The sequence below is a fragment of the Anomaloglossus baeobatrachus genome, chromosome 10 (genome assembly GCF_048569485.1).
Source record: "Anomaloglossus baeobatrachus isolate aAnoBae1 chromosome 10, aAnoBae1.hap1, whole genome shotgun sequence".
NCBI classification, from domain to species: Eukaryota; Metazoa; Chordata; class Amphibia; order Anura; family Aromobatidae; genus Anomaloglossus; species Anomaloglossus baeobatrachus.
In genome coordinates, this window is record NC_134362.1 from 87,730,870 (window position 1) to 87,757,973 (window position 27,104).

At 43.7% G+C, this 27,104-nt stretch overlaps 1 protein-coding gene across 2 annotated transcripts in view; it reads right to left on the reverse strand.

The window, feature by feature from the left end:
• CCDC34 (coiled-coil domain containing 34) overlaps nucleotides 1-27,104 on the reverse strand; it is an 85,034-nt gene that overhangs the window by 22,784 nt on the left and 35,146 nt on the right. For both annotated transcript variants that reach the window (XM_075325497.1, XM_075325496.1), the window contains exon 4: nucleotides 26,280-26,387. In XM_075325497.1, the coding sequence (XP_075181612.1) occupies nucleotides 26,280-26,387 (108 nt within the window). The remainder of the gene's footprint in view (nucleotides 1-26,279; nucleotides 26,388-27,104) is intronic.

Here is a 27,104-nt window from a genome sequence, read left to right on the forward strand (position 1 = left end):
GTAATGTGTTTCCGCACTTGTACCCATCCTCTCAGTATATCATCCACCACTTCTTCCCTTCCCAATTGTTTCCCCCACGCTTTTAAAGTCCGACTATCCTCCCGAGAGATAAGCACCCCCCTTAGCGATCGATAAATTTTAGAGACATTTATACTTGTTACATCACATTCCAGTAACTCATCAATCGAACTTCTGTTCAGCTCTCTTCCAACCACACCCAGGTCTCCTATTATTCCATGTTTCAATTGTTCATACTGGATGACATGTGAGCTATTAAGGTTGTACTTATCCAACACTTCCCGACCTGTCATCCACCTCCTGTCCTCCACATTCATAACATCTATCATTCTCCTGACTCCCCTCTCTTTCCATCTAGTAAATAGCTTGTTTTCTCGTCCCAGGGGAAAATTTGGGAATGCCCAGGGGTTCAAGTACTTGGACACTTTCCATGAGAGCCCCAGTTTTTTCCTTACCGACTTCCATGTTAGCATGGTGTCTCGGAATATAATTGAGTTCCTTATGTGCCCTTCAACCCTGGATAGTGGGGAGTGCAGAATGGACGTCAGATCCCACGGTGACGCATATTTAGTTTCCATCGCATGATCTGAGTGCCTACTCGTTCCTCTCACCCAATCAATTACATGCCTCATGATACATACAAGATTATACCCTTGGACATCTGGAAAGTTTAGACCTCCCTCCTCTGCTGACTTCATCAGCGTACGCAGCTTTATTCTGGGTTTCCTTCCCCTCCACAGAAATTCTGTATACGCGGAGTTGAGCTTATTCACATCCTTTAGTTTTAGCAATAGCGGGATTGTCTGGAAGGGATACAGCAGCCTAGGAAAGCTCATCATTTTTATCAGGTGACATCTTGCCAGTAATGGAAGTGGCAGACCTTTCCATCCCTTTAATTGAACTATAATTTTCCTGATTAGCGGTCCATAATTCAAGTTATAGATTGTTTCCACCGATCTTCCTATATGCACTCCCAGGTATTTAATTGAAGATTGTGCTATAGGAATTCCACATAGACAGCCATCCCTTATTTGTCCCCCCATTGTCCCATGATGCCCCTTTAGGAACATGATCTCGCATTTTTTTTTGTTCAGTTTGAAACCGGAGAATGAGCCAAATTTTTCAATCAAGGCAAGAGTCTGTGGCAAATCCGCACCGGGGTCCCCCATATAAAGTATGATGTCATCAGCAAAAAGCGCTGTCTTTACTTCTGAACCCCTTATCTTGATTCCTTTAAAGCTATTTTGTCCCTGTAGTATTCTTGACAACGGCTCGATTGCCAGGTTGAATAAAAGAGGAGATAATGGGCAGCCCTGTCTTGTTCCCTTCATCAAAGGGAACACGTCTGATCAGATTCACCTTTTTATAACATTTACTGACAAGTGCTCAACAAACACCGTGATATTATAAGAAAATCACTACTTTTATGCCATTTCCAGATCTGCCTTTGAGATGTAACATTTCTGTAGAAATCTGTGGGACGTGTGGGATAGACTCTCCAGTCATTTATGGCAAATCCACAGAAATCACACCACTTCCAGGGGAATATGACAGCACATAAATCTAGCCAAGCGATAGGCAGATATTTACCAGCCTAATTCAATAGCCGCATGGCTGCATCGTGAAAAAAACAGCCAGAAATTCCTTTCAGACAGGTCATTTGTAGAGCGCAGTGTAGTGTTTGCCTGGGCCGATTCTTCTATGCAATGGCTCATTATCCCCCTTTGATATATATCATGTATACTTGTAGGAGCCACACTGTACATTATACGGGGTGAACATGGACTTTTCATTGCTCTCACAATACTCGAACCAGCAGCAAGTTGTTGCCTGCCATCTGTAACATGGAGTGTAAGAACAAACCCATGGATGGCTATAGCAGCGTCGGCCCTGTTCAAAGATCTGTTTCTTTTCCTCCTACAAAAGCCAGATAACATCAAAGAACAAGGACTTGTATACTTTAAGGATTTACATTCTCACTTCTGCATGACGTTCCTTTTGTTATTGAAGTTATTCAACCATTATAATAATAATTATGAGAATAAATAGGAAAACATATGATCAAAGCAGAAATCAAGTAAAGCTGGGGAAACATCAGGAGCCAGGAAGTCAACGTGCCGGCATGAATTACTGCTGGCGTCTCCACTTTGAGATGTTATATTTCCCCGTAACACGACCCGATGGCTCCTGGACCTACATTATGGGAAGACTGGGATTCAGATCTATGGACTGCCCTGCACCTCATTATTGCCCCTCGGACTTATCAGCTTTGTGAGGCAGGGGTCATGTGGCCGAATACCAACCGCAATGCCCGGACCAACCACAAGTCTGCTGACCCAAACCTACATGAACCTGCAAGGTCGGGTCATTTTGGGCACTGCAGTCGGTATACAAACAATGAAATATGGCCACTTGAACCTGGCCTAGCTTTGCTTAAAAGGTCTTGTCCTCTAATTTTTTTTTTTTTTAAATCAGATCTTTTTTATTAAACAACTAAGAATGAATACAGAGAAAAATATATTGCATCTTATATAACTAGTAAAAGCGTACATTGAAAAAACATATGTTGTCTATAAATCAGGTTCTTCCTCTGTATAAAATAAAAAAAAAAAAAAAGGAATCTTAGCTTAGATCAGTTATATAATTTGAGCCTACAAACAACATGGCTCCACAGATAAACAAAAGTTTAAAATTATGCAATAATACCTCAGTCTAATAGAAAAGTCTCCTCCATCAGCCGTGTCGCTCCGTATCATATTGCCATACCCGCTTGCCTCTCTCTCCCCGTTTAATCATCAATCGCACCCTTCCGGCCCCCCCCACAGCGCCGCTCAAAGTCCACTCCGCCACATAAAACACTAGTATTAACTTTTACTCCCCAAACGTTCCATTCACTGCAAGCACAGCAGTAACTTGTCCAGCATTGCATCCTGCACTAGTGCCCCAGAGGGGAGACCCGGCGACTCCATCCATGGCTGCCAGATTTTGTAAAACTTTCTCAGTGTTTTTCTCTTTAAATAAACTCCCCTTTCCAATCTAATGACGTTATTTAATTTATTTTTAAGCTCTGATAACGTTGGTGGTAGAGGATCTAAAGAATGGTATGCCAGTATCTTCCTTGCTTGATACAGGATACAGGCTATTCCCAGGGCTGTTGGAGAGTCCGGGTCTACTCCTCCCTCCCACAGACTCAACAAACATAAACGAGGTGACGGCTGTATTGTGATATGATATATTTAGTCTATGAGTCCCAGGGTTTGTTTCCAGAAATCACCAATGTGTCCATACTCCCACATAACATGCATCAAATGGGCATCATCCTGTCCACACCTAACACATTGTGCATTTGGTCTAAGTCCCATCCTGAAAAATAGGCTGGGAGTTTTATCCACAGGGTATATGCGATATATTTGAGAAAGCCTTTGGCACTCAGAGACCTCCAGTTTAGGGACCTGTTCTAGAATGTCGGACACTGGTCTTCGGTCAGGGGACCAACGTCCCGTTGCCATTTACTTTTAACAGACAGTGGGTATGTCTCCAGATGGGCAGGTAGTAATCTTTTGTATAGTTCAGAAATAAGGCCTTTAGAGGACTCAGATGTAAGCAGCATATGTAATGTTTGATTATGTGTCACTGTCACCGGATTTGTCCTCCCCTGTCTTTCCAGTGCGTGCCTCAGCTGTAAATACTCATAAAAGAAGACATGCGGAAGGTGAAACTCCGTTCTCAATTGCTCAAAACTCTTAAGAATATTATTTTGTAGTACTTGTGATACTAAATGGATCCCTTTATCTTCCCATCCTCTGAACCCCATAAATTTTTTAATTTCTGGCAAATCCGGGTTCCGCATCAGTGGCCAGAACTCCGTAGGCCCATTTATCTTCAAAAGAAACTTACCTCTGTCCCATACCCTGAATATCATAGCTAACGTGGGATATCGTGCCCCTTTCATCTGTCTTTGTCTCACATCCAACTGGCAACCCGGATATTTCCATACCGATCCCTCTCTCACTATATTGTAGAAAGAAAAAAAAAAAAAACCTGCGGATCACAGGCTTTTTTATATAAAATGAACTTACGTCTTTATTGCTTCGTTTAAAAAGTTCTCAACGCAGGTGGGATCCACAGACAAGGTATCTATACCATCAGTTTATCCAACATGTTTTGACCCAGAGAGTGGTCATATAGTCTTATTTATGGATAATAATAATAACTATCCATGAATAAGACTATATGACCACTCTCTGGGTCGAAACATGTTGGATAAACTGATATAGATACCTTGTCTGTGGATCCCACCTGCGTTGTGGAAACTTTTTAAAACGAAGCAATAAAGACGTAAGCTCATTTTATATAAAAAAGCCTGTGATCCGCAGGATTTTTTTCTTCTTCTTTCTACATTTGAAACCATTGTCTTGGATGTTCCGTGCAGGATCAGGTGTGTGCTGATTTCTGGACTGCTATAATAGCGGAGTGCTGGAGTTTCTTGTTTCAATATATACTCTCTCACTATATCACCACTATTATCATACGCTCCTTCTTTGCCCCAACCCCTAAGATGTTGCATCTGGGAGGCTATATAGTATATATATGGGTTTGGTACCGCCAGTCCTCCCTCCTCCTTTCCCCGCTGTAGCACTTCCAGTCGAATCCTAGCCTGTTTTTTCTTCCAGATAAGTTCCCGGAATAATGTATTAATTTTTGCAAAAAATTCCCTATGTATCCACACTGGAGAATTATGTATAAGATATAGTAATTGTGGCATCATTACCATTTTGATTAAGTTGGATCTACCGATATTTGATAGCGGCAAGGGACACTTGCCGCTCTGAACCGCTGCAACAGGGGTTCCAGATTTAGGGCCTGGAAATCCTTCGGATTTGGGCTAACAGTTACTCCCAGATACTTAAACTCTTGGAGCACAGGAACCGGTATCTGCAAGTCCGAGAAATCCACCGGGAGAGGGTCTATCGGCATTAAAGCCGATTTGGACCAATTAATCCGAAGGCCAGAACTCCGCCCAAATTTTTGAATGATATCCATTGCCGGCAAAAAATCGAGGAATGTACCCTGTCTAAATATAAAAAGTAGGTCATCCGCATATAATGATATTTTCTGCTCCACACCTAAATCCCGTTATCTCCCTGGACTTCCGTATTGCAACTGCCAATGGCTCCACTGCAATAGCAAATAGCAAGGGCGAGAGCGGGCACCCCTGTCTAGTACCTCTTCAGAGAGGAAAAGACTCAGAGACCCTGCCATTAGCCCTAACCTTAGAGGCGTCTAAGGACAAAATTGACCTTTCCCCTGGCTTCTCAGAACTATGCTGAATCCCTAAGTATAATTTTCTAAGATTCATAGATGTGGCTCTACATGGAAAAAATCCTGTTTGATCATTCTGTATAATGGATGCGATAACTCGGGACATCCTATTGGCTAGCACCTTGGCCAGTAATTTAACATCTGTTGGTAGTAGAGAGATTGGGCGGTAAGAATCCGGGATCTCTGGATCTTTTCCGGGTTTTAATATTAAGACTATTAAAGCTTCCCTCAAAGAAGGCGGGAGGACCCGCTGCCTTGCAGCCTCTTCAAATACTTTAAGTAGTTTAGGTAGTAGTAAGGGTGCATAAGTTTTATAAAACTTGCCAGGCAGGCCATCCGTTCCCGGAGCTTTTTCATTTTGCGTCTGGCCAAGCGCTTCCTCTAATTCTTCCAACAGGATGTCTCGATCCAACAAATCCCTTTCTTCGTCGGCTAGTGTGGGGAGAGAGAGAGCATCTAAATATTGTTCAATCTCAGTCTCCGTAAGGTCACAGTCTGATGTGTATAGCCGCATATAATACTGTGAAGATGTAATTTACCCTCTCACTGTATATGCTGTGATACTATGTCATGATATGTATATTTCCCTGGTTGTATTAGTTGTAATTCATGTATTTTCTTGGGGGAGCTACTGGTCTCAATGTGTCTCTCTCATACAATTGTAGTCTTGGCATCTAATGTGATTATGTAAATAGCCTGTCCTCTTCTTTCCAGAGTTGTGTATCTAATCTGTAATTGCATTGGCCAGTGAAGGAATAGTCATTGTTCTTTACAGCAGGGAATCCCTTCATCTACTGTGGCTGGCAGACATATTGGAGCCCTGTGATGGACCAAACCATTGATGATAGGATGTGTGACCCCTACCCCCTGAACAAACATGGTGGGCTGGTCAAGCAGCACAGACAATGCATTTCCCTTTTGTAACTTCAGAGTGAGCTGAAACTTGAAGAGAGCAGGAGCCCCAGCCTGGGTGGCTGTGGACACGGACGGAGCTAGGCCTGTGTGGCGGCCCGTGGGATTGTGTGGAACTCTTTGGACTACTGTAAGGACGATTGCTTTGTTATCCGGTCCGAGGATTGTCGGGAAGGGCCCCCGAATCTGTTTTATGTGGACTAATCGTGTGCTGTTCCTGTATTCCTGTTAATAAACCTGTTGGATCGTTCCTCGGCCTCGTCCACCCTTTGCTCTCTTGTACACCCCCGTCACAAACTGGTTGGCAGCGCTGGGATCAGAGCAGAAGGAATGGAGGACAACGGCCCATTAACATCTGGAATCAGAACCTCAGAATACAAGAACTGGACTGTGGTGAGCCTACAAACAATGGCCCGTGAAGTAGGAGTTCGTTTCAAAGGACTCTCCAAGGAGCAGCTGATTGAGGCGCTAGAAGGAGTCTGTTCGCAAAATGACGTGGAGGAAGGATCCTCACAGCAAACAGAAGAAAGACGGCAGCCGGAGGTGAATACCCAAAAAAGTCAATGGGTTGTGTGGTACAAGGAGGAGATGGCACTGCTTGGAGATGAGGCCACCATAGAAGATAAGAGGGAGGCCATGCGTGGAGCTAAAGAGAAGGAGCGCAGGATGGAGGAGATGGCACTGCTGGATAAGGAGCTCGCTGTGGAAGCCGCGAGAGGTTCCAGACAGACTGTAACCCCAGCACCCATCATGAGGGAACTTCCCAGGGTGTCCCGCAAAGACTTTAAGCCGTTTAATGAGGCTGCAGGCGACATTGAGGGCTTCTTCCAGGACTTTGAGCATCAGTGTCGATTAATGGAAGTCCCGGACAGGGAGCGTGTCCGGCATCTGGTTGGGCTCCTAGAGGGGGGAGCTGCTGAAGCCTATAGAGCTATGGACCCTCGGTGGAACTGTGAGTATGCGGATATTAAACAGACTATTCTAGAACATTATGCTGTGACCCCAGACACTTACAGGACTCAGTTCCGTGCTTTAGCCTGTGATGGGGAAGTGTCTTTTAAGATATATGCTCATAGACTCAAACAAATATGTAATCGCTGGCTGGAGGCAGAGGAGGCCTTATCTTGGGAGACCTTCCTGCAGGTCATCCTAAAAGAACAATTCTTTGCCCAGTGCCCCGCTGAGATCCGGGAATGGGTGCGTGAGAGAAAACCAGCGACAGTGGAGGAAGCTGCTGCTCTCGCTGATGAGGCTCTCACCATCAAGCCTCAGTGGAGGGTTCTGTTGGAGGATGGAGAGACGCCTAACAGCTCCACAACACCGGATGCCCCCATTTATTCTGTCCCCATTGTTCCCCGTTCCTCTAAGCCACCACATGTTGATACCCGTGTTAATGTGCCTCCAGTTGCTTCTACTGCACTTTCTGGAATACGCCGGGGAGAGGAAGTAACAGAGCGCAGGTGTTATGTTTGTAGGCATCCCGGGCATTTGCAGGCCTCATGCCCAGCCAGGCCATGGAGGAATCATCCTCAAACCCCTACAGCACCTTCAGGTGGGAGCCGGCCTCCAAGTTCCCCTACCCCTTACCCAAGAGGACGCCTTGGATGGAGGGAGACCCAGCTCAGATGCTATCAATGTGGACAGCCAGGGCATCGGCAAGTCTCCTGCCCAGCTGTTCAAATGAGGACTGATCCTGCACCCAATCGGATTGTTAATTATTTACAGCCCAGTGCCATGGAGGAAGATGTGGCACCGTTATGTGAGGACTGGCCTAGTGACTCAGCCCCCGATGTTGCACCACCAGGAGTTTACGGGGTACGACCCGCAGTTATGACGACTTCTGCTCATCGAGGTAAGCACTTGCAGGAGGTTGTGCTGGATGGACAGAGACTTGTTGGATTTTGTGACTCGGGTGCTTTCCTCACACTGGCTGATCCCCGAGTGGTTCGGCCTGAGGCAATCCATAGAGGACCTGGGATTGTTATTGAACTGAATGGTGGACAATGGAGGACTATTCCCACAGCCACTGTGGATCTGAACTTTGGTTTTGGGGTCAGGCGATGTGTGGTTGGGGTGATGGGTGGTCTGCCTGCAGCTGTTCTCCTGGGCAATGATGTGGGAGAGCTACGATGCCAATTCGTGGCTGCATGAAGCCACATGTAAGTAACGCTCTGCCTGTGTGTACTTAACCAGTGACCTGTAGAGGTCCCTAGTACGTACACAAGTTGGGAGGGGGAGGGATTGTGAAGATGTAATTTACCCTCTCACTGTATATGCTGTGATACTATGTCATGATATGTATATTTCCCTGGTTGTATTAGTTGTAATTCATGTATTTTCTTGGGGGAGCTACTGGTCTCAATGTGTCTCTCTCATACAATTGTAGTCTTGGCATCTAATGTGATTATGTAAATAGCCTGTCCTCTTCTTTCCAGAGTTGTGTATCTAATCTGTAATTGCATTGGCCAGTGAAGGAATAGTCATTGTTCTTTACAGCAGGGGATCCCTTCATCTACTGTGGCTGGCAGACATATTGGAGCCCTGTGATGGACCAAACCATTGATGATAGGATGTGTGACCCCTACCCCCTGAACAAACATGGTGGGCTGGTCAAGCAGCACAGACAATGCATTTCCCTTTTGTAACTTCAGAGTGAGCTGAAACTTGAAGAGAGCAGGAGCCCCAGCCTGGGTGGCTGTGGACACGGACGGAGCTAGGCCTGTGTGGCGGCCCGTGGGATTGTGTGGAACTCTTTGGACTACTGTAAGGACGATTGCTTTGTTATCCGGTCCGAGGATTGTCGGGAAGGGCCCCCGAATCTGTTTTATGTGGACTAATCGTGTGCTGTTCCTGTATTCCTGTTAATAAACCTGTTGGATCGTTCCTCGGCCTCGTCCACCCTTTGCTCTCTTGTACACCCCCGTCACAAATACCTCTTTATCTCCCTCACTATATCCTCACTTTCCGTTACAAGATCACCCGACTCCGTCTTCAGCCTATTTATATATGAAGATCCTTCCTGCGCCCTAATGACCGTGGCTAGTAGGTGCCCTACTCCCCTCCCCCTCTATGAAATCTTTCTGCTTGAGGAAGTAACGTTTAATTGCTGCCGCCATGAGATTTTCCCTGAGTGACATCTGTGCCTTCTCTAGAGTGTTTTTAGCTTCCTCTGTCGGGTGGAGCACCACCGCAGCCTCCGCAACAGATACTTCCTGAATCAGACTTTGGGTGTAGCGTCTGTTTTGGTTTTTACGTATGCATATTTCTCTGATATAGATGCCCCTCACCACGGCTTTCATAGAGTCCCAGACTATATGTGATGGTGCGGAGCAGTCATTAAGTTGGAAATATTCTAAAATATTATCATGTAAAGATCCCCCTATAAGCTGGATCCAGAAGGGATTAAGTTTCCAGATAGGCCTAGACAGGGTGAGCGGGTTTCCCCATGAAAGTGTAACATGGAGTGATCAGATACGCTTCTAGGTAGATATGACCTCATATGTACAAATGGTGGCCTAAGTGTGTTCCCAGTAGCCAAGCCAGGTCTATGTGGTGGGAGCTAGAGTAGCAGGAAAACTGTTTGGATGTGGGGTTTTGGACGCGCCAAAGGTCTACCAAACCCAGCTCTGTCAGCATTCTAGCAAAAGAAGTTGTGGCTGCGTCCTCTGATATGTTCCCCAAATGTAGCTTATCTAGATAAGGATGTAAATATGTGTTAAAATCTCCTATCAAAAGAGTTGGCGCAGGGGGGAAGGAGTCTAAAAACAGACAAGATTCTTTTTACTGGTTCGACTGAGTACGGTGGAGGGATGTATACCGCAAACAAAATAAATTGTATACCATACAGTGTGCAAAGTAAACAAACAAATCTGCCCCCAGGGTCAACCACTGATTTGGTACATGAGAATGGGATGGATTTGTGCACCAACACACTGACGCCCCGTGCATGGGTCGAGTATGTGGAATGATATTCATGTGTGATCCATCCCTTCCTCAGCCAATGAACATTACCTCTTACCATGTGGGTCTCAGATAAAACATAAAATAGCTGGGAGAAACTTTTGCAAATGAGTAAATATAGCACACCTCTTATTCGCATCCATAAGCCCCCTAACATTCCACGCTACAATATTAAAGTGATGTCGCCATAAGAGCAGGTTAATAAATAATAAACCGGAGCATACTCCATTCCTGGGAGAGAGAGGCAATCTCCACCAATTCCTGTTAGCATTAGCTTGAGCGACATGACTGAGGTACACCACACCCCGCATATTAATTGCTAAATACAACAATAAAACGAAAAAAAACAAGGAGGGAAATAGAGCCCTGCACACCAGTGCACAGCGCCCCCGTCCTCAAAAACAAGTGTAACTTGCATATTTCTCTCAGATAGAGAGAATCAGGGCTAGAAAACTCGCCCAGAGTCCATGCAGGAAGAAGGGTCCACAGCTTATTCCCGTAACTAGTGTCCACAGTGAACCGGTCATCTCACGCCCTGGATCCAAAATGAAATGATCAGTAGTAATTATACCAGCATAGTCTCTCAGACAAAAAGAAACAGCAGCTCTACCTGGCGGTAGAAAGGGTGATCTTCAAGTATTCTTCCTCCTCATGGACCTCTCATTAATATCCAGCCAAGACAGCGCCGCTCCCACCGTATCAAAAAAGTGAGTTTCTCCATTCAACGCAATTCGCAGTCTAGCAGGATACATAATGAAGTATGGCACTTGTAATTCGCTCAGGCGTTGTTTAATCTCAATAAATTGTGCCCTTTTACGTTGTACCTCCATGGAAAAAATCAGGGAAAATAGAGATCTTCCTCCCATTAATAGCAAGCTCCTTAATATCTCTGGATTTGCGCAGAATAGCATCCCTGTCTTTAAAATGCAGGCGTTTAAGCAAGATAGGACTCCTGGCGGGGGGCACGTGTAGGGACCCTGTGCGCTCTCTCAATAGTAAAGAATGGAGATAAAACATCTTTGTCAAAAGGTGTTCATTAGCCATTTTTTCAAAAAAGCCCAGGGAGTCATTCCATTCTGCCCTCTCCGGGACCCCCACCAGGCGCAGATTACTTCTACGGGAGCGGTTCTCCAAATCGTCCACCTTGTTCAGCAGGGTTGTGATATTTTGCGTGGCTTTTCCCAGCTCCCGTGTCATTGGTGGCAATTTATCCTCCACTGCACTCACACGTTCTTCCAGCTCCCCCACTCTGGTAGTCACCAGCCGCAGTTCATGTTTGATACAGGCTATATCCCGAGTGACAGTTCCCATTTGGTTACTTAAAGTGGCCAGTGTGGCGTTGCAAGCGTTAACTGCTGCCAGTATTTTTTCCCAGTGTGGGTTCAGCTTCAGCGGGGACAGACCCAGGATGCTCCATATCTCTCCCTCCCCCACCTTGAATCCCAGGCCCCAGCCTCTGTATTTGCTGAACTACTGAACAAACAGGGCTCAAATTCATCACTGGATCGTCCACATTATGTTCAGTGTCTCTCACAGATTTCTCACCAGAAGACAGATCAGGAACAGGGGGTACTCTGGGATATCTCTCCACTGCTGCACTACAGGAGGGCCTGGTTTTTGCCGGTGCCATCTTGGCCACTGCAGGGACACATTCCTGTGCGTCTTTATCCTTATCTTTCTTGTTGATACGGATCGGCATGGTGCTAGTACCCTCCCCTTTCCAGATGCCTGGGTGAATATTGCAGCCTTCCAGGTTAGTTATGCCTATTAACAGGGCCGGTATTCAGGATTTTGAGCGGATCCAGGCAGGAGCTCTCTTGTGCTGCTTCCTCTCTACATGAGGTCCAGGCCACGCCCCCTCCTCTAATACTTTTAACAAATGAGTTGGGGCTATGATTTGCGGCACTTACTATAAGGGTGGAGCTACCTGGCAACCTTGGCCTCAACACCTGTTCCACACGTTGCTGCTTCGGTACTAGAATCCAGCACAATACAAGTGAATGGGAAGGAGGGGGGGGCACATTGCAACCCCCAGGGTATTGCAACATGAGAGTTTCCAAACAGGTTGGATTTTGTTGCAGCTGCAGGACCCTTGGGGTTACAACATGAGCCCATTCTCTTGTATTGTGCCGCAATGTTGCAGTGGCACCGAAGGCACCTTAGTCGGGCAAAACTAGATGTAGCCAATGTCACCATGTAGCCCTGCCTGGCATTAGTGCTACAGATTCGCCTAATGCACTTATTAGTAAAGTCTATCTGTAGGGAAGGATGTCCTAAAAATGCAGGAGACCTGAAATACTTCTGTATTAATGCCACAAAATCATGTCCCCAACACAGCTAGCAAGGTAAAGTGGACAACCCTTTCAAAGTGGATTGGTCACTGGAGAACATCTGCAGTATGGAAGAATAAGGCTGCTTTCACACATCCGGTTTGTGCTCTGCGGCACAATCCGGCGCTCTGCAGAAAAAACGCAACCTTTTTTTTTTTGCCACCGATTGCGTTTTTTGCCGCATAGACTTGCATTAGCGCCGTACTGTGCTGCATCGCCTTGCATTGCGTCCGGTTTTTGCCGGATGCGGCATATTTAGACCATGCGGCAGCCGGATGGAACGTTGCCTGGCACATTTTTTGGTGTGGCGAAAAAAACGCATAGCGCCGGATTCGGCGAGATTTACAATGCAAGCCTATGAACGCCGGATGCGGCGTCCTGCGGCAAAAACCGCATCCGGCAGCCGGATGCGTTTCTTTGTACTGCGCATGCTCAGTATCAAGCTGCATCTGGCAAAAACGGACGGGCCGACTGGAAAAACTTATGCAACGGATCCGTTTTTTTCGCCGCATCCATTGCATAGGTTTTTGAGCCGGATTGTGCTGCAGAGCAAAAAACAGATGTGTGAAAGCAGCCTAAGCCACCACGGAGAAGTATGGCCATTGATCCACCTACAGACCTTGGGTAAGAAGCGTACAAAAGACTCACTCAATACAGGAGCGTTGATACGGGTCATTCATTAGGTAAAAAGCAGCAGCATATCGCCTGAAAGCACCGACATCTGGCCTTGAGAGAGCAAAAGATCAGGCATGTGGCTATCGACCACATCCATTCTCTCTTTCACAGACATTTGGTGTCAGTGAGAATCTAAACATCTACTAACATGAAATGTGTGCATATGGTCATGGTTCGGACCGTCCGTACAGAGGCTACAGCATGTATTTATGTGTTTCCATATGTATGTTACAGGCGTTATTATAGTATTATGTAAGCAACATCATCAATATCCTGATATAAAAGAACCTGTCAGAGCTGATTATGCAGTGGTGGGCACACTGATGTTAGTGCTCTGTCACTTGTGGAATTATTCTGTGGTTCGGGAGTATTTCCACCTTTATCATGGAGTGCTGCCATGATGTGTTCCTGGCCATCGAGAGAAATCGGTCAGTAGGCAGCAGGGCTGTGGAGTCAAGGCCCTGTCACACACAGAGATAAATCTGTTGCAGATCTGTGGTTGTAGTGAAATTGTGGACAATCAGTGCCAGGTTTGTGGCTGTGTACAAATGGAACAATATGTCCATGATTTCACTGCAACCACAGATCTGCCAAAGATTTATCTCTGTGTGTGACGGGGCCTTCAGAGTCGGAACTCATTTTGGTGGAGTCGGTATAAAATGCACCAACTCCGACTCCTAAAATATATAATAAATTGGGGACAGTAGTGCAATGCAGAATGTGCTGAATATGTTTTCATAGGAATTTGAGAAAGTTATTAAATGTCCTATAAATGGCTGTTCTATTCCTGATCTAAGGCTACATTCACACACAGCGTTTTTGCTGCATTTTTTGAGGATACGTTTGTCAGCTGCAAAAGCAGATCAGCTTTTTAAAAAACTGCATCACCTGAAAGGTTTTTGAGCTCATAAATAATGCTTTCAATAGCAAAAGCAGATTAGAAAACTGCCACAAACTGACTGCTCATTCTTTGTGAGGATCCTCACAAAACGCTGGGTCTGAATGTCCTATCTTGAAACCCATTGCCTTTGCTGGATGCCAGAGTCACTGCATTTCACTGAATTATTTTGCCATCAATGTTCAATATGTTTGTGACAAGAAAGAAATTGTTAGCAAGACACTGGCAGTAAAAGATACTAAAGCTCATCACACGAGCCAGTTTCTCCAGGCCTTAGTGGAAAAAGTTCTGCAAGATTACAAACTCAAAAAAGAACAGGTTCTTGATATTGTAGCGGACAATGCTTCAAACATGATAAGTTCAATTAAACTGATGAATGAGAGTAATGAACAACATCTAGAAGAAAATTTAGGATTCAGTATGTGTGGGATGGAGCCACAGCGCTATTCATGTAACTGAGGAACAAACAGATATTACAACAGAAGGACAGCAAAATGATACTTTAGGATTAGATGATCTTGTTGAAGCTGCTTCAAAACACTTTCATATTCATCACATGCGCTGTGTTGTGTTGTGCACACGCTGCAGCTGGCAATAAGAGATAGTCTGCAAGAGGGACCCCGATTTCACACTTCCGGTTTTTCGCCGGTTTGGCGAAACTGGGCTGACATGCTGGAAATCTGATTGGAAAAGTGAGGAAATTGGTTATTGCTGCCAGAACCCCTAAAATTGATTCCATTTTGAAGAGACGTGCTGGGAAAGGGGCAATTGTTGATCAAGCCACTCGGTGAGGCAGCACTTATTTAATGACTGAGCGATTGCTTGAACTAAAATCATTTCTTATAGATATGGTGAACCCTCAAGTAACCTTAAATGAAGGTCAATGCACACAGGTGGCTGAATTGAAGGAATTGCTTAATCACCCATTTACCTTGACTAAAAAATTACAAGCTGAGGATTTAACTCCTGGCATTTTCATAAGGGGGTGAAAGAACTTGCTATTTTGCCCGTCCCAAAGAGGAGGTTTAATCCCAGATGGCATTTCTGCTTCAATGAAACGGAGAGAGACACAGCTATTGGAAAATAAAAATTCTTCTGGCAGTTGTTTATGTGGACCCAAGTCATCGTATACTGCTTGATGATCAACAGCTTACTAAAGGAAAAGAAGCTTTGACTGAGGTAGCAGTTAGGATGAGCGGCTACAGGACTGCCAGGCGGAAGAGGACTTGGGGCCTGACAGTGCTACTGCTGCCATAGCTTCATCCTCATCAGATGAGGAGTTTAACTTTGACAAGTATTTGGATGACATGGAGCAGGCAAAGCGTTGCCGCAAGGAAAAAGATTTCACTCCGTCTCCTACAGCAAGCAGATTGATCAGATTTCAGTAACATTTTTCACTTGCTCTCAAAGAAATAGAAAAGTTCAGCCATTCATCAAAACTGACTGTGCATGAGGCAATTCCTTTATACCCGGAAATTGTTAGAGATGTCGCCCATGTGGTTACGGCTTTGCCTCCAACCCAAGTTACTGTAGAGAGGTTGTTCTCTAGCCTTAAAATTATTAGGTCAGATTTGAGGTTATCTGTGAAGGAGGATCTGATGGAGGCAATTCTATTTCTTACAACAAATTCATAGACTGCACAAATGTTATTTACTATGTTTTTGTGCCGTGTTAGTGTTAGTGTTAGATAGATAGATAGATAGATAGATAGATAGATAGATAGATAGATAGATAGATATAGATATATATCTATATCTATCTAACACTAACACTAACACTCAGGGGCACTTTGCACACTGCGACATCGCAGGTGCGATGTCGGTGGGGTCAAATTGAAAATGACGCACTTCCGGCATCGCATGCGACATCGCAGTGTGTAAAGGCTGGATGATACGATTAACGAGCGCAAAAGCGTCGTAATCGTATCATCGGTACAGCGTCGGCGTAATCCATAATTACGCTGACGCAATGGTCCGATGTTGTTCCTTGCTCCTGCGGCAGCACACATCGCTGTGTGTGAAGTCGCAGGAGCGAGGAACGTCTCCTACCGGCCTCACTGCGGCTTCCGTAGGATATGCGGAAGGAAGGAGGTGGGCAGGATGTTTACATCCTGCTCATCTCCGCCCCTCCGCTCTGATTGGCCGCCTGCCGTGTGACGTCGCAGTGACGCCGCACGACCCGCCCCCTTAACAAGGAGGCGGGTCGCCGGCCACAGGGACGTCGCACGGCAGGTGAGTGTGTATGTGAAGCTGGCGTAGCGATAACTTTCGCTACGCCAGCTATCACCACATATCGCTGCTGCGACGGGGGCGGGCACTATCGCACTCGGCATCGCAGCATCGGCCTGCGATGTCGTAGTGTGCAAAGCCCGCCTCACACTAACACTAACACTAACACTATTATATAGTGTATTATAGTGTTATTTATAACACTATGTAATACACTACGTAAGTGGCAAAAAACAATTTTCAACAAAAACATACTAAATATTAACATTCAGTATATTGCTTATATTTATTTAAGTGAAAAATGTATTGTAGTACAATGCGAGCATCAGACATTTAACCCCTTCAGCCCCGGGGCACTTTCCGTTTTTGTTTTTGGCTCCCCTTCTTCCGAGAGCCGTAACGTTTTTATTTTTCCGTCAATCTTGCCATATGAGGGCTTGTTTTTTTGCGGGACAAGTTGTACTTTTAAATGAAACCATACGTTTTACCATATGGTGTACTGGAAAGCAGCAAAAAAATTCCAAGTGTGGAAAAATTGCAAAAAAAGTGTGATGGCACAATAGTTTTTGGGATGTTTTATTCACGGTGTTCACTATATGGTAAAACTGATGTGTGGGTATGATGCCTGAGGTCGGTGCGAGTTTGTAGACACCAAACATGTATAGATTTACTTGTATCTAAGGGGTTAAAAAAAATTCACAAGCTTGTCCAATAAAAGTGGCGTACGTTTTGCGCCATTTTCCGAAACACGTAGAGTTCTCATTTTTTGGGATCTATGGCTCAGTGACGGCTTATTTTTTGCGTCTCGAGCTGATGTTTCTAATGGTAGCATTTTTGCGCAGATGCTACGTTTTGATCGCCTGTTATTGCATTTTGCGTAAAACTTGCGGCGACCAAAAAATGTAATTTTGGCGTTTGGAATTTTTTTGCCACTACGCCGTTTACCAATCAGATTAATTGATTTTATATTTTGATAGATCGGGCATTTCTGAACGCGGCGATACCAAATATGTGTATATTTATTTATTTTTTAACCCTTTAATTTAATTTTCAATGGGGGGAAAGGGGGGTGATTTGAACGTTTAGGTTTTTTGTTTTTTTTTTTAATTTTTTAAAACTTTTTTTTTACTTTTTTTATTTTATTTTACTAGTCCCCCTAGGGGGCTATAGCGATCAGCAATCCAATTGCTATCTGCTGATCACAGCTATACCGCTGTAAACAGCAGAAATAGTCACTTTCTTTTTTCCTCTGCTCCGTGCCGAGGAAAAACGAAAGTGAAACTTCGTAGCAGCAGGCGTCATCACATGACCCTGTGCTACGATGGCAACCACCGAACGTCACGTGATCACTCACGTGACGTCCGGAGGGGGCGGCGGTAAGTAAAAAACATGGCCGCGCGCATATAGATCTCGCTACCAGACTTTGGCAGCGAGATCTAAGGGGTTAATGTTCCGGGTGGAATGCGATTCCACTCGGAACATGTAGGCACACATGTCAGCTGTTGAAAACAGCAGATCTGTGCCGATCCACGCCGCCTGCCCGCGGCAGGGGGCGGGGCTTACCGGGACACAATCCATGACGGAAAGATCCGTCCATGGTCGTGAAGGGGTTAATCATTTTTATGATACAATAATCAAGATATTTAGATAGAACAGAAAATATATTTATTGGAATACAACTTTAGAACATAAATATATACACACACATCGTATATATATATATATATATTACATACACACACACGATATATATGCAATCTACTGTATATTACATATTGTATTGCATATCTACAATTTATTACAGTTTTTTGGGTTTTAAAGTTGTATTCCAATAAATATATTTTATGTTCTATCTAAATATCTTGATTATTGTATCATAAAAATGATTAAATGTCTGATGTTCACATTGTACTGCAATAGATTTTTCACCTAACTATAAGCACTATATGTGGGAGTCAGAGCCGGAGTTGGAGTCGGTGCAAGGGAAATTGATGAGTCGGAGTCAGAGTCGAAGGTTTGGCTTACCGACTCCACAGCCCTGGTAGGCAGCTGAAGCGCAGGCTATTGGTGGGGGGCATGAATACAGCAGACTACCCCTAGAAGTCCATTAAAAAGAAATAAAATGAAACATTCTCCCGAGATTCTCAACTTTTTGATGGCGGCATTATGTCTGGCAGGATCAATAAAGTCTGTTGGACGCCAAGCTCGTACATCAGTATTCAGTCAGTATTATAGTAACAGTATTATAGTAATAGTATTATAGTAACATTTGGAAGCCAAAACCAGGAGTTGAACAATCAGAGGAAAAGTATAATAGAAACACATCACCACTAGAGGTTAGCGGACTCGCAGATAACCGGGACCGGCGGCAGTTCCTTGTAATAAAGAAAAAAAAAAATAAATAAAGAAATAAATAAAGAAATAAATAATTGGTTTCCAGTCCAGAATCCAATCCCCATATAAGTCTATGCAAACCAAAATCCAGACATTAAAAAGGTTGGTAGAAGGGATAGGGGATAGGAGTGTGCGCGCTGTACTCACCATCAGCACCTGTAATTGGTTGCAGTCAGACACTGTCACACAGGCTGGGGGCACGTCTGACTGCAACCAATCACAGACGCCAGGAGGGCCGGTGGGCGGGGAAAGCAGTGCATATGGATGAGCCTAATGCACAGCGCCGGAAGTGAATGCGTGACCTGGAAGCACTGTGCCGCCATGACAGAGCCTCCGTAAGGATGAAGCACTTGCTTCATCCTTATTTTCCTTTTTTTTTTTAAAAAAAAAAATAATTTTATTGCATCATCTGGATTAAACACCCAGAATCCCGGGCACTTTTACAGTCTGGGTCCGCTCATCACTAGTCACCACTTCTGTATTTCTGACCTACTTCTGGTTTGGGTTTGCAAATACTGATGTAAAATACTGAACATGGCCAAAGCGTCAGTAAATTAAATAGGAAATGAATATGATAGAGACTCAGCAGGTTAACGATTATTATCTGGGCAGAACGTAAGGTTACATATCCCCTAAAGTAGTGAAGGGTTAAATATCTGCACCCACAAAAAGCTGTACACTGGGGTACATAGAAAAAGAGGCTGCTCATAACCTGAAAAAAAAATGCTCATTATAACCTGCTATACCTATAGAAGACTTTATCAAGTGCCTGAGGTCACAGGAAATTCTACCGATTGGAGGTCGCTAACCTGTAAGTAGGCGCCAATCCACATCAGGGTGGGAGGTGTGTTAAGGGGTCGGATGTGGCGTTACAGCTCGCCTCCTCCAAAAAGAGGACCTTGTAAAACAGATCTCACTTATCTTAATAGAGGAGAAACCACGTCTGCCACGAATGGGCACCAGGATATCTTCCAAAATGACAGAAGGAAAAAAATATTATAAAATGGTTAATGCCGAAGCAGTTCCATCAGTTTTATTAAGAAAAGTGTATGATGACCTGAAAACACAAACTGTAATTTAAAATTAACTTCTAAGTTTTGCGACTGACCACAAGAAGGAAAAATCGAGTCTATCAATCTACAAATGACCAGACTGAAGTTTTATCCAATTTTGGACTATTATGAGAGGACCCAGCTCATTGGAAGAAACATGAAGGATGAGAATTGTGATCATTGAGGACCCCAAAGACCCAAGCAGAAGACCCCACACAGAGACGCCAGTATTCAAACCCCAATGTCCTGACATAATGATTAAGACCTTAATATTTTAGGAGACTGCAGCTAAATTAATGGCTTTTCACTTAAGATCAGAAGATCTGGCAGATCCAGGAGCTGCTTTATAACTCATTGTAATAAGGTACACAGCAGAAATTAACAATGGCTGGAGTTAATGTATAACCGGATTACTATTTTGAGCCTCTGTCTGGCACACACATCCATACTATTGTTTCCACAAGCACATGATAGGTTGGGCAGTCACACCTTTACATACCAATGCCCTGTCTGAACACGCACTGCGCGGCGCTCCACAAACGCCGTCCTACAGTTGTGTATACACTGCTGGGTGACAAGGGTACAGGACCAGGGATGCACTCAGCAGACGGACACTGTCTGCAGCCAGTGGGTACAATCACACAACCTGAGGACATACTGCAGCATGCACAGGTGTAACCGGCAGTGCAGACCATCATTACATGCTTCCTGCAACTAAAATACACATATCACATTAAAATATCAAAATATAGCAAATCAGTAGGACTATATGCCTATAACCAATGGTGCTCCCCACGTAGGAGGCAATGCCAGGCTCAATACTCCGCACTTGGCCGGATGTATTTACAGCGCACTCACACTGCTTTTTTTTTCACTTTATTTTCCCAAATTTGTGACAGGCTTATATTGTGTAATGCAATTTTGCTTTCACTCTCTAGGCCTCAGAGGTTACTGTGTGCCATAAGGTCGTAGATCAAGTCTTGACGTTACGACCTTCCAACACAGTGGTCTCTGAGGCCTGGAGATGTCCATACGTCCTGGCCTACCTTGAAGAGGCTGGAGATGTAGCCTGCTATGGCGGAAATCAGAGGACTTCACAGTAAGAAGCCGGAGAGGTGAGCGATTAGGTGAGTATACGTTTTCTGAACAGTTTACGTTCGTAACTAGGAGACATTCATAAGTCGGATGTTTGTAAGTCGTGGACTGCCTGACTATAGCTTTCTTTACAGTAGTTCCAGCATATAAATTACCTTGTTTTAGCATTTCTGTGAACAGGATGGTGCTAGACAGAATCAGTGTCCTTCCCCCTCTGGCAGTTGACAATATAGACTCATTGTACTTTCCTTACAGATAAACATCCAAAATAATGAGGAAACATACCATGTGACATCCACATTACAACCTCCCGTAGAAACCAGCAAAAGTAGAACAACATATAACTAAGGCTAAGTGATACTGTGGATAGCATACATCAGCTGTCAGGATGCAGAGCTTTACCATCCTAGCAAGCGGAGAAGGAGCGTTTTCAATGACTGTGATTGGGTTAGAAATAAAATCACTATAGAAAGACCAGGCTGTGGGGAGAGTGACTGTACGTATGCTCATACATAGGTGGAAGTGCACAATGCTATATATTTTGGACAAGAGGCTGTGCCAAATGGCCAGTGACTTAAAATCAAAGCCAAACTGGCTCAGCTACCCAGAGCAGCTAGTCACAGCACAGCGTTACTTTTTAAAGAAACAAAATTTAACCCTTTCAGCCCCAGGGCGTTTTCCGTTTTTCTGTTTGTTTGTTTTTTGCTCCCCTTCTTCCGAGAGCAATAGCGTTTTTATTTTTCCGTCAATCTTGCCATATGAGGGCTTGGTTTTTGCGGGACAAGATGTACGTTTAAATGAAACCATAAGTTTTCCCATATAGTGTACTGAAAAACAGAAAAATAAATTCCAAGTGTGGAAAAACTGCAAAAACAAGTGTGATCGCACAATAGTTTTTGGGATATTTTATTGACAGTGTTCACTATATGGTAAAACTGATGTGTCACTATGATGCCTCAGGTCAGTGCGAGTCTGTAGACACCAAAACATGTATAGGTTTACTTGTATCTAAGGCGTAAAAAAAAAAAAAAAAAAAAATTCACAAGTTTGTCCAAAAAAAAAAAAAAAAAAAAAAGTGCACGTTTTGTGCCATTTTCCGAAACCCGTAGCGTTCTCATTTTTTGGGATCTGGGGCTGTGACTGCTTATTTTTGGTGTCTCGAGCTGACGGTTTTAATGGAACCATTTTTGCGCAGATGCTACGTTTTGATCGCCTGTTATTACATTTTGCGCAAAACTTGCAGCAAACAAAAAACGTAATTTTTGTGTTTGCAATTTTTTTTGCCGCTACATCCTTTACCGATCAGATTATTTGATTTTATATTTTGATAGACCGGACATTTCTGAACGCGGCGATACCAAATGTGTATATTTTTAACCCTTTAATTTTCAATGGGGCAAAAAGGGGGGTGATTTGAACTTTGTTTTTTTTATATTTTTTAAAACTTTTTTTTACTTTTTGTTTTTTTTTTTATTTTACTAGTCCCCCAAGGGGGATATATGGATCAACAATGCGATCGCTCTGCCATATCTGTAGATCTCAGCTACAGAGCCAAGATCTGCAGATACGCTGCTTTACGCTCCGTGCTGGTACTATGCCGGCATTGAGAGAAAGTGACTCATGTTAGCTACAGGCGTCATCACATGACCCTGTGCTACCATGGCAACCACCGGACGTCACGTGATCACGCACGTGACTTCCGGTGGGGGCAGAGGTAAGTTAAAGTAATGGCCGCGTGCATATATATCTCGCTGCCAGATTTTGGCAGCGAGATGTAAGGGGTTAAAAGTTTCGGGTGGAAAGCGATTCCACTCGTAACTTGCAGGCACACATGTCAGCTGTTGAGATCAGTTGATATGTGCGCGGATCGCCGCGATGATAGTGACAGTCCATGATGTACCCAGTACGTCATGGGTCGTTAAGGGGTTAAAAATGTTAAAATACAGTGCAACATAAGATGGTGACAACAAAGCCGGGATTTGCAAGAATGGGGTCTGTTGTGAAGCATTGATTGCCTTGTCTCGATCCAGCTCTAACCACTTTGTCAGAACTGTGTAAAAATGGCAAAAGAACACCAAAAGCTGCATTATTATATCAGAAAATTATGCGGATTTTCAACGTTTTTTACGCCAGGAGATACTGGTATGAAAGCTTTGATGAATTGGGCCCAAAGTCTATGTTCCTGCATTATTTTCCACGATCGCTGAAGCTAACACTCTGCCACCTCTTGCAGGGTGGCTGCAGCGAGGACTCACTGTATCTGCCCTTACCCCCGTCACTCCTTTCACTCTAGACGTTGCTGAACCTACACACTCCTCACACCTTCCGAGTGACTGCACACCACGTAGATCAAGCCCTTTCATAGCCTGTTCTAGGCTTGTTTTCTGTTCTATATTTCTTGCAGTCAACAAGATAAATGACAGCTGGCAAAGGGAGAAAGCAAGAGAGGACCGAAAATAACAATCATGTAATTATATTATCTGAGAGCCAAGGCCGAAAGCCATTGTCCCGGGCTGTGGTTAGGGTGACCTCGCAGTATAGACACAACAATATCATTAATCAGGAGCGATCTGAAGCCTAACAAATTATAGTATTCACAGGATGACAGCGCAGTCACCACCACCGAGCCTTGGTCTGGGCAATCCTCTGGATTTCTATACCAGGTGATGGATCTCCTTGTTCCCTCCTACACAGATGCAAAACGCAGCGACACAAGCTACAGGTCTATGGAGTTATTACATTAAAAACTGCAATAGTCTCAGAAAATGGAGACCGGAAAATAAAATCAGAAAAAAAGGAGAAAGCACCTTAAGTTTTATTCAACAATAAACGTTATACAGGAGCACCCGAAGCCCAGAGGCAGCCAGTGATGTGTTGTAAAAAGTCAGTGTGAACAGAGCCTGAGGATTGAGCTCCATCATGTCATGGTAAAATGGCAACATGTACTCAACTCGTCCTTATCCCAACGGATGCAAAAAAAAAAAAAAAAGTGGCAGGTGCCCTTCCCAAGTATTTCAGCAGTGCTCCTGTAATGTGGTTGCAGTAGTTCTGCTGTTAGTCACTGTCTATTACAGTTCTAAGTGGGAAAGTTTCTCCTTATGGAGAGCTCCAACCTCGTGTAAGCAGACTTGTAGGTCGTGCAATGCTCTTCTGGGAATTTTAATATGCAAATATCCTCTTCAGAGGAAGAGTACTTTATATTAATTTTAAGGATTGCTACATCAAACAGCTGGTGCCGGAGATCAAGCCTATGCCTTGTGAAGAGGCTATTTGCATATGTAAATTCCCAGAGGAGCACTGCATGGCCAATAAGTCTCCTTACACTAGCTTGGCTCTCTTCCTTCTCAAAAGGCTATTTGCATATTGCCATATTATAGAGCATGTTTGCACGCCTTGTAGCCAAATCAGCACATAAACAGACAATGGACACATTTTCTGAGTCTGAAATATTTCAAACACACACTCCGCGCTCCTCAGAGTGATGATAGACAGGCACAGGAACCCAAGGATGGAAACCTTTACTTTGAAATACATGTTCAGTGTGTTATTTCAGTGCGACTAGCCAAACACCACATGGGTACAGGCCTGAAGCAGAAATACACTACTCCTCCATAGGACAGTATAATAAATGAAAGGTGGAGAACATAGCGGCAAATCATAAATATAACAGATACCAAGATACATTGCTTGTGAAGAGATAAAAGTGGCTAACATTTAAAACCCCTTTAACCCCTTAACGACCGCGGGCAGTAATATTACGTCCTAGTGGTCATAGTGTTACTGCCCGCGGTTTGCCGCCGGCAGCATGCCGCAATCGGCGCACATCTCAGCTGATTTTCAAAGCTGAGATGTGTTCCTGCTAGGCACGAGCAGAATTGTTATCTGCTCGTGCCGTTTAACCCCTTAAATGGCGCTGTCATTATGTGACAGCACCATTATAACGGCATCGGCAGTAAACGCTTACTTACCGGACGATACCGGAAGTCACGTGACGTGATCACGTGACTTACGGTGGTTGTCATGGTAGCACAGGGTCATGTGATGACTCCTCTAGCTCACATGAATTACTTTCGGTTTCACTCGGATCGGAGCCGAGTGAGGCAGAAAATTAGCATATCTGCTGTTAGATCTGTATAGCTGTGATCGGATTGTTGATCCATATAGATCCCTACGGGGACTAGTAAAATAAATAAAATAAAAAAAAAAAAAAAAAAAGTTCAAATCACCCCCCTTTCGCCCCATTGAAAATTAAAGGGTTAAAAAAAAAAAAAAAAACACACACACACACACACACACACACACACACACACACACACACACACATTTGGTATCGCCGCGTTCAGAAATGCCCGATCTATCAAACTATAAAATCAATTAATCTGATCAGTAAATGGCGTAGCGGCAAAAAAATTCCAAACTCCAAAATTACGTTTTTTTTGTCGCCACAAATTTTGCGCAAAATGCAATAACAGGTGATTAAAACATAGCATCTGCGCAAAAATGGTACAGTTAAAAACGTCAGCTCGAGACACAAAAAATAAGCCGTCACTGAGCCATAGATCCAGAAAAATGAGAACGCTACGGGTCACGGAATATGGTGTAAAACGTGCGCCACATTTTTTTTTAACCCCTTATATGAAAGTAAACCTATACATGTTTGGTGTCTATGAACTCGCACTGACCTGAGGCATCACACCCACACATCAGTTTTACCATATAGTGAACACCGTGAATAAAATATCTCAAAAACAATATTGCTATCGCACTTTTTTGCAATTTTTCTGCATTTGGAATTTTTTTGCAGTTTTCCAGTACACTATATTATGGTTTCATTTAAAAGTACAGCTCATTCCGCAAAAAAATGAGCCCTCACATGACCATATTGACTGAAAAATAAAAAAGTTAAGTCTCTCGGAAGAAGAACGGCGAAATAAAAATCGGAAAGCGAAAAATCAGCCGGTGGTGAAGGGGTTAAACAAGGGAACACTACCTGAATATAACACAATGCAGACTCCCCTACTGGTGCCACATATACTGATGTATTATAGATTGTGAGCAGGGTCCTCATTCCTTCTGTAAATGTTAAATTGTTATTTTGTATTGTCTTTATGGTCTGTTCATGTCCCCGTTTAATTGTAAAGTGCTGCAGAATATGTTGGTGCTATACACAATTATTATTATTACGCAAGAAGCAAATTATCACAACCAAGAAATCTACTTTACCTTCCACAGGTCTAAAACACTGCAGGGGGTTTAATTAGAAAACTATGCGCCCAAAGTACAAACAAAACAACCTGAGTTACACCTCTACGAAATATTTCTGTCATTCGTAGTAAGTTCCTATTAATTCACAAAGACAGGAACGACTGACAGACGGCTGCATTGACAGCTTTACCTGCTCTTGTTTTTTTCGGACCCATTCTTTGTGCTGCTCTTCAGCCAAGCGCTTTTTCTGCTCTTTCTTCTGTTCCTGTATTCTTCTCTCTTCCTCCTGTTTCAATTCCTGAATGAAAAATCATCAATGTTATGAAGTAAAGGCTAAATATTAACACAAAATATTACTAGTTACAGCATTTGTAAAGTATAATGTGAAGAAAAACAGGAACAGACAGTTCTCTTATATCAGGCATCATTTACACTACCTGATGAAGCTAAAAGGCCCAAATTCCTCTCTCCTGGGGATAAGAAGGATTGGGCATTGAAATTCAAAATGTCTCTGCCCTCAATATCATCTATTGATGAGTATTTGAGATGCCCCCATAAACTTTGGATTCAGGATTGCTAAACTTACAGTCATCTTATGTACTGTATATCCCCTCCTTAAAGAGAATCTGTCAGGTGATTTTCTAGTACAATACTAATGTTATCTTTAAATAGGGCTTAACGAGACCTTACAGAATCAGGCTATGTGCACACGTTGCTTTTTTTTCAGCGCGGAAAAAAACGCACCCTCTGGCAGAGGGGAGAATTGTAAACAATGCTTTTTGAGAAAAACGCATCGAAAACGCATTTTTCATGCGTTTTTAATGCATTTTCCATGCGTTTTTTTAGGTGCGTTTTTAAAGACTTGTCAGTGTTAATAAAGTTGGTTGAACACAGACCTTTGGAAAAAAAAACCTGTGATGTCATTTCCTTCTTCTCCACATTCTGTTTGGATAAATGGGAGGGCTTGGAATGGAAGGAGCACCATTTGAATTTTGGAAAAGTTGAAATAAACTTC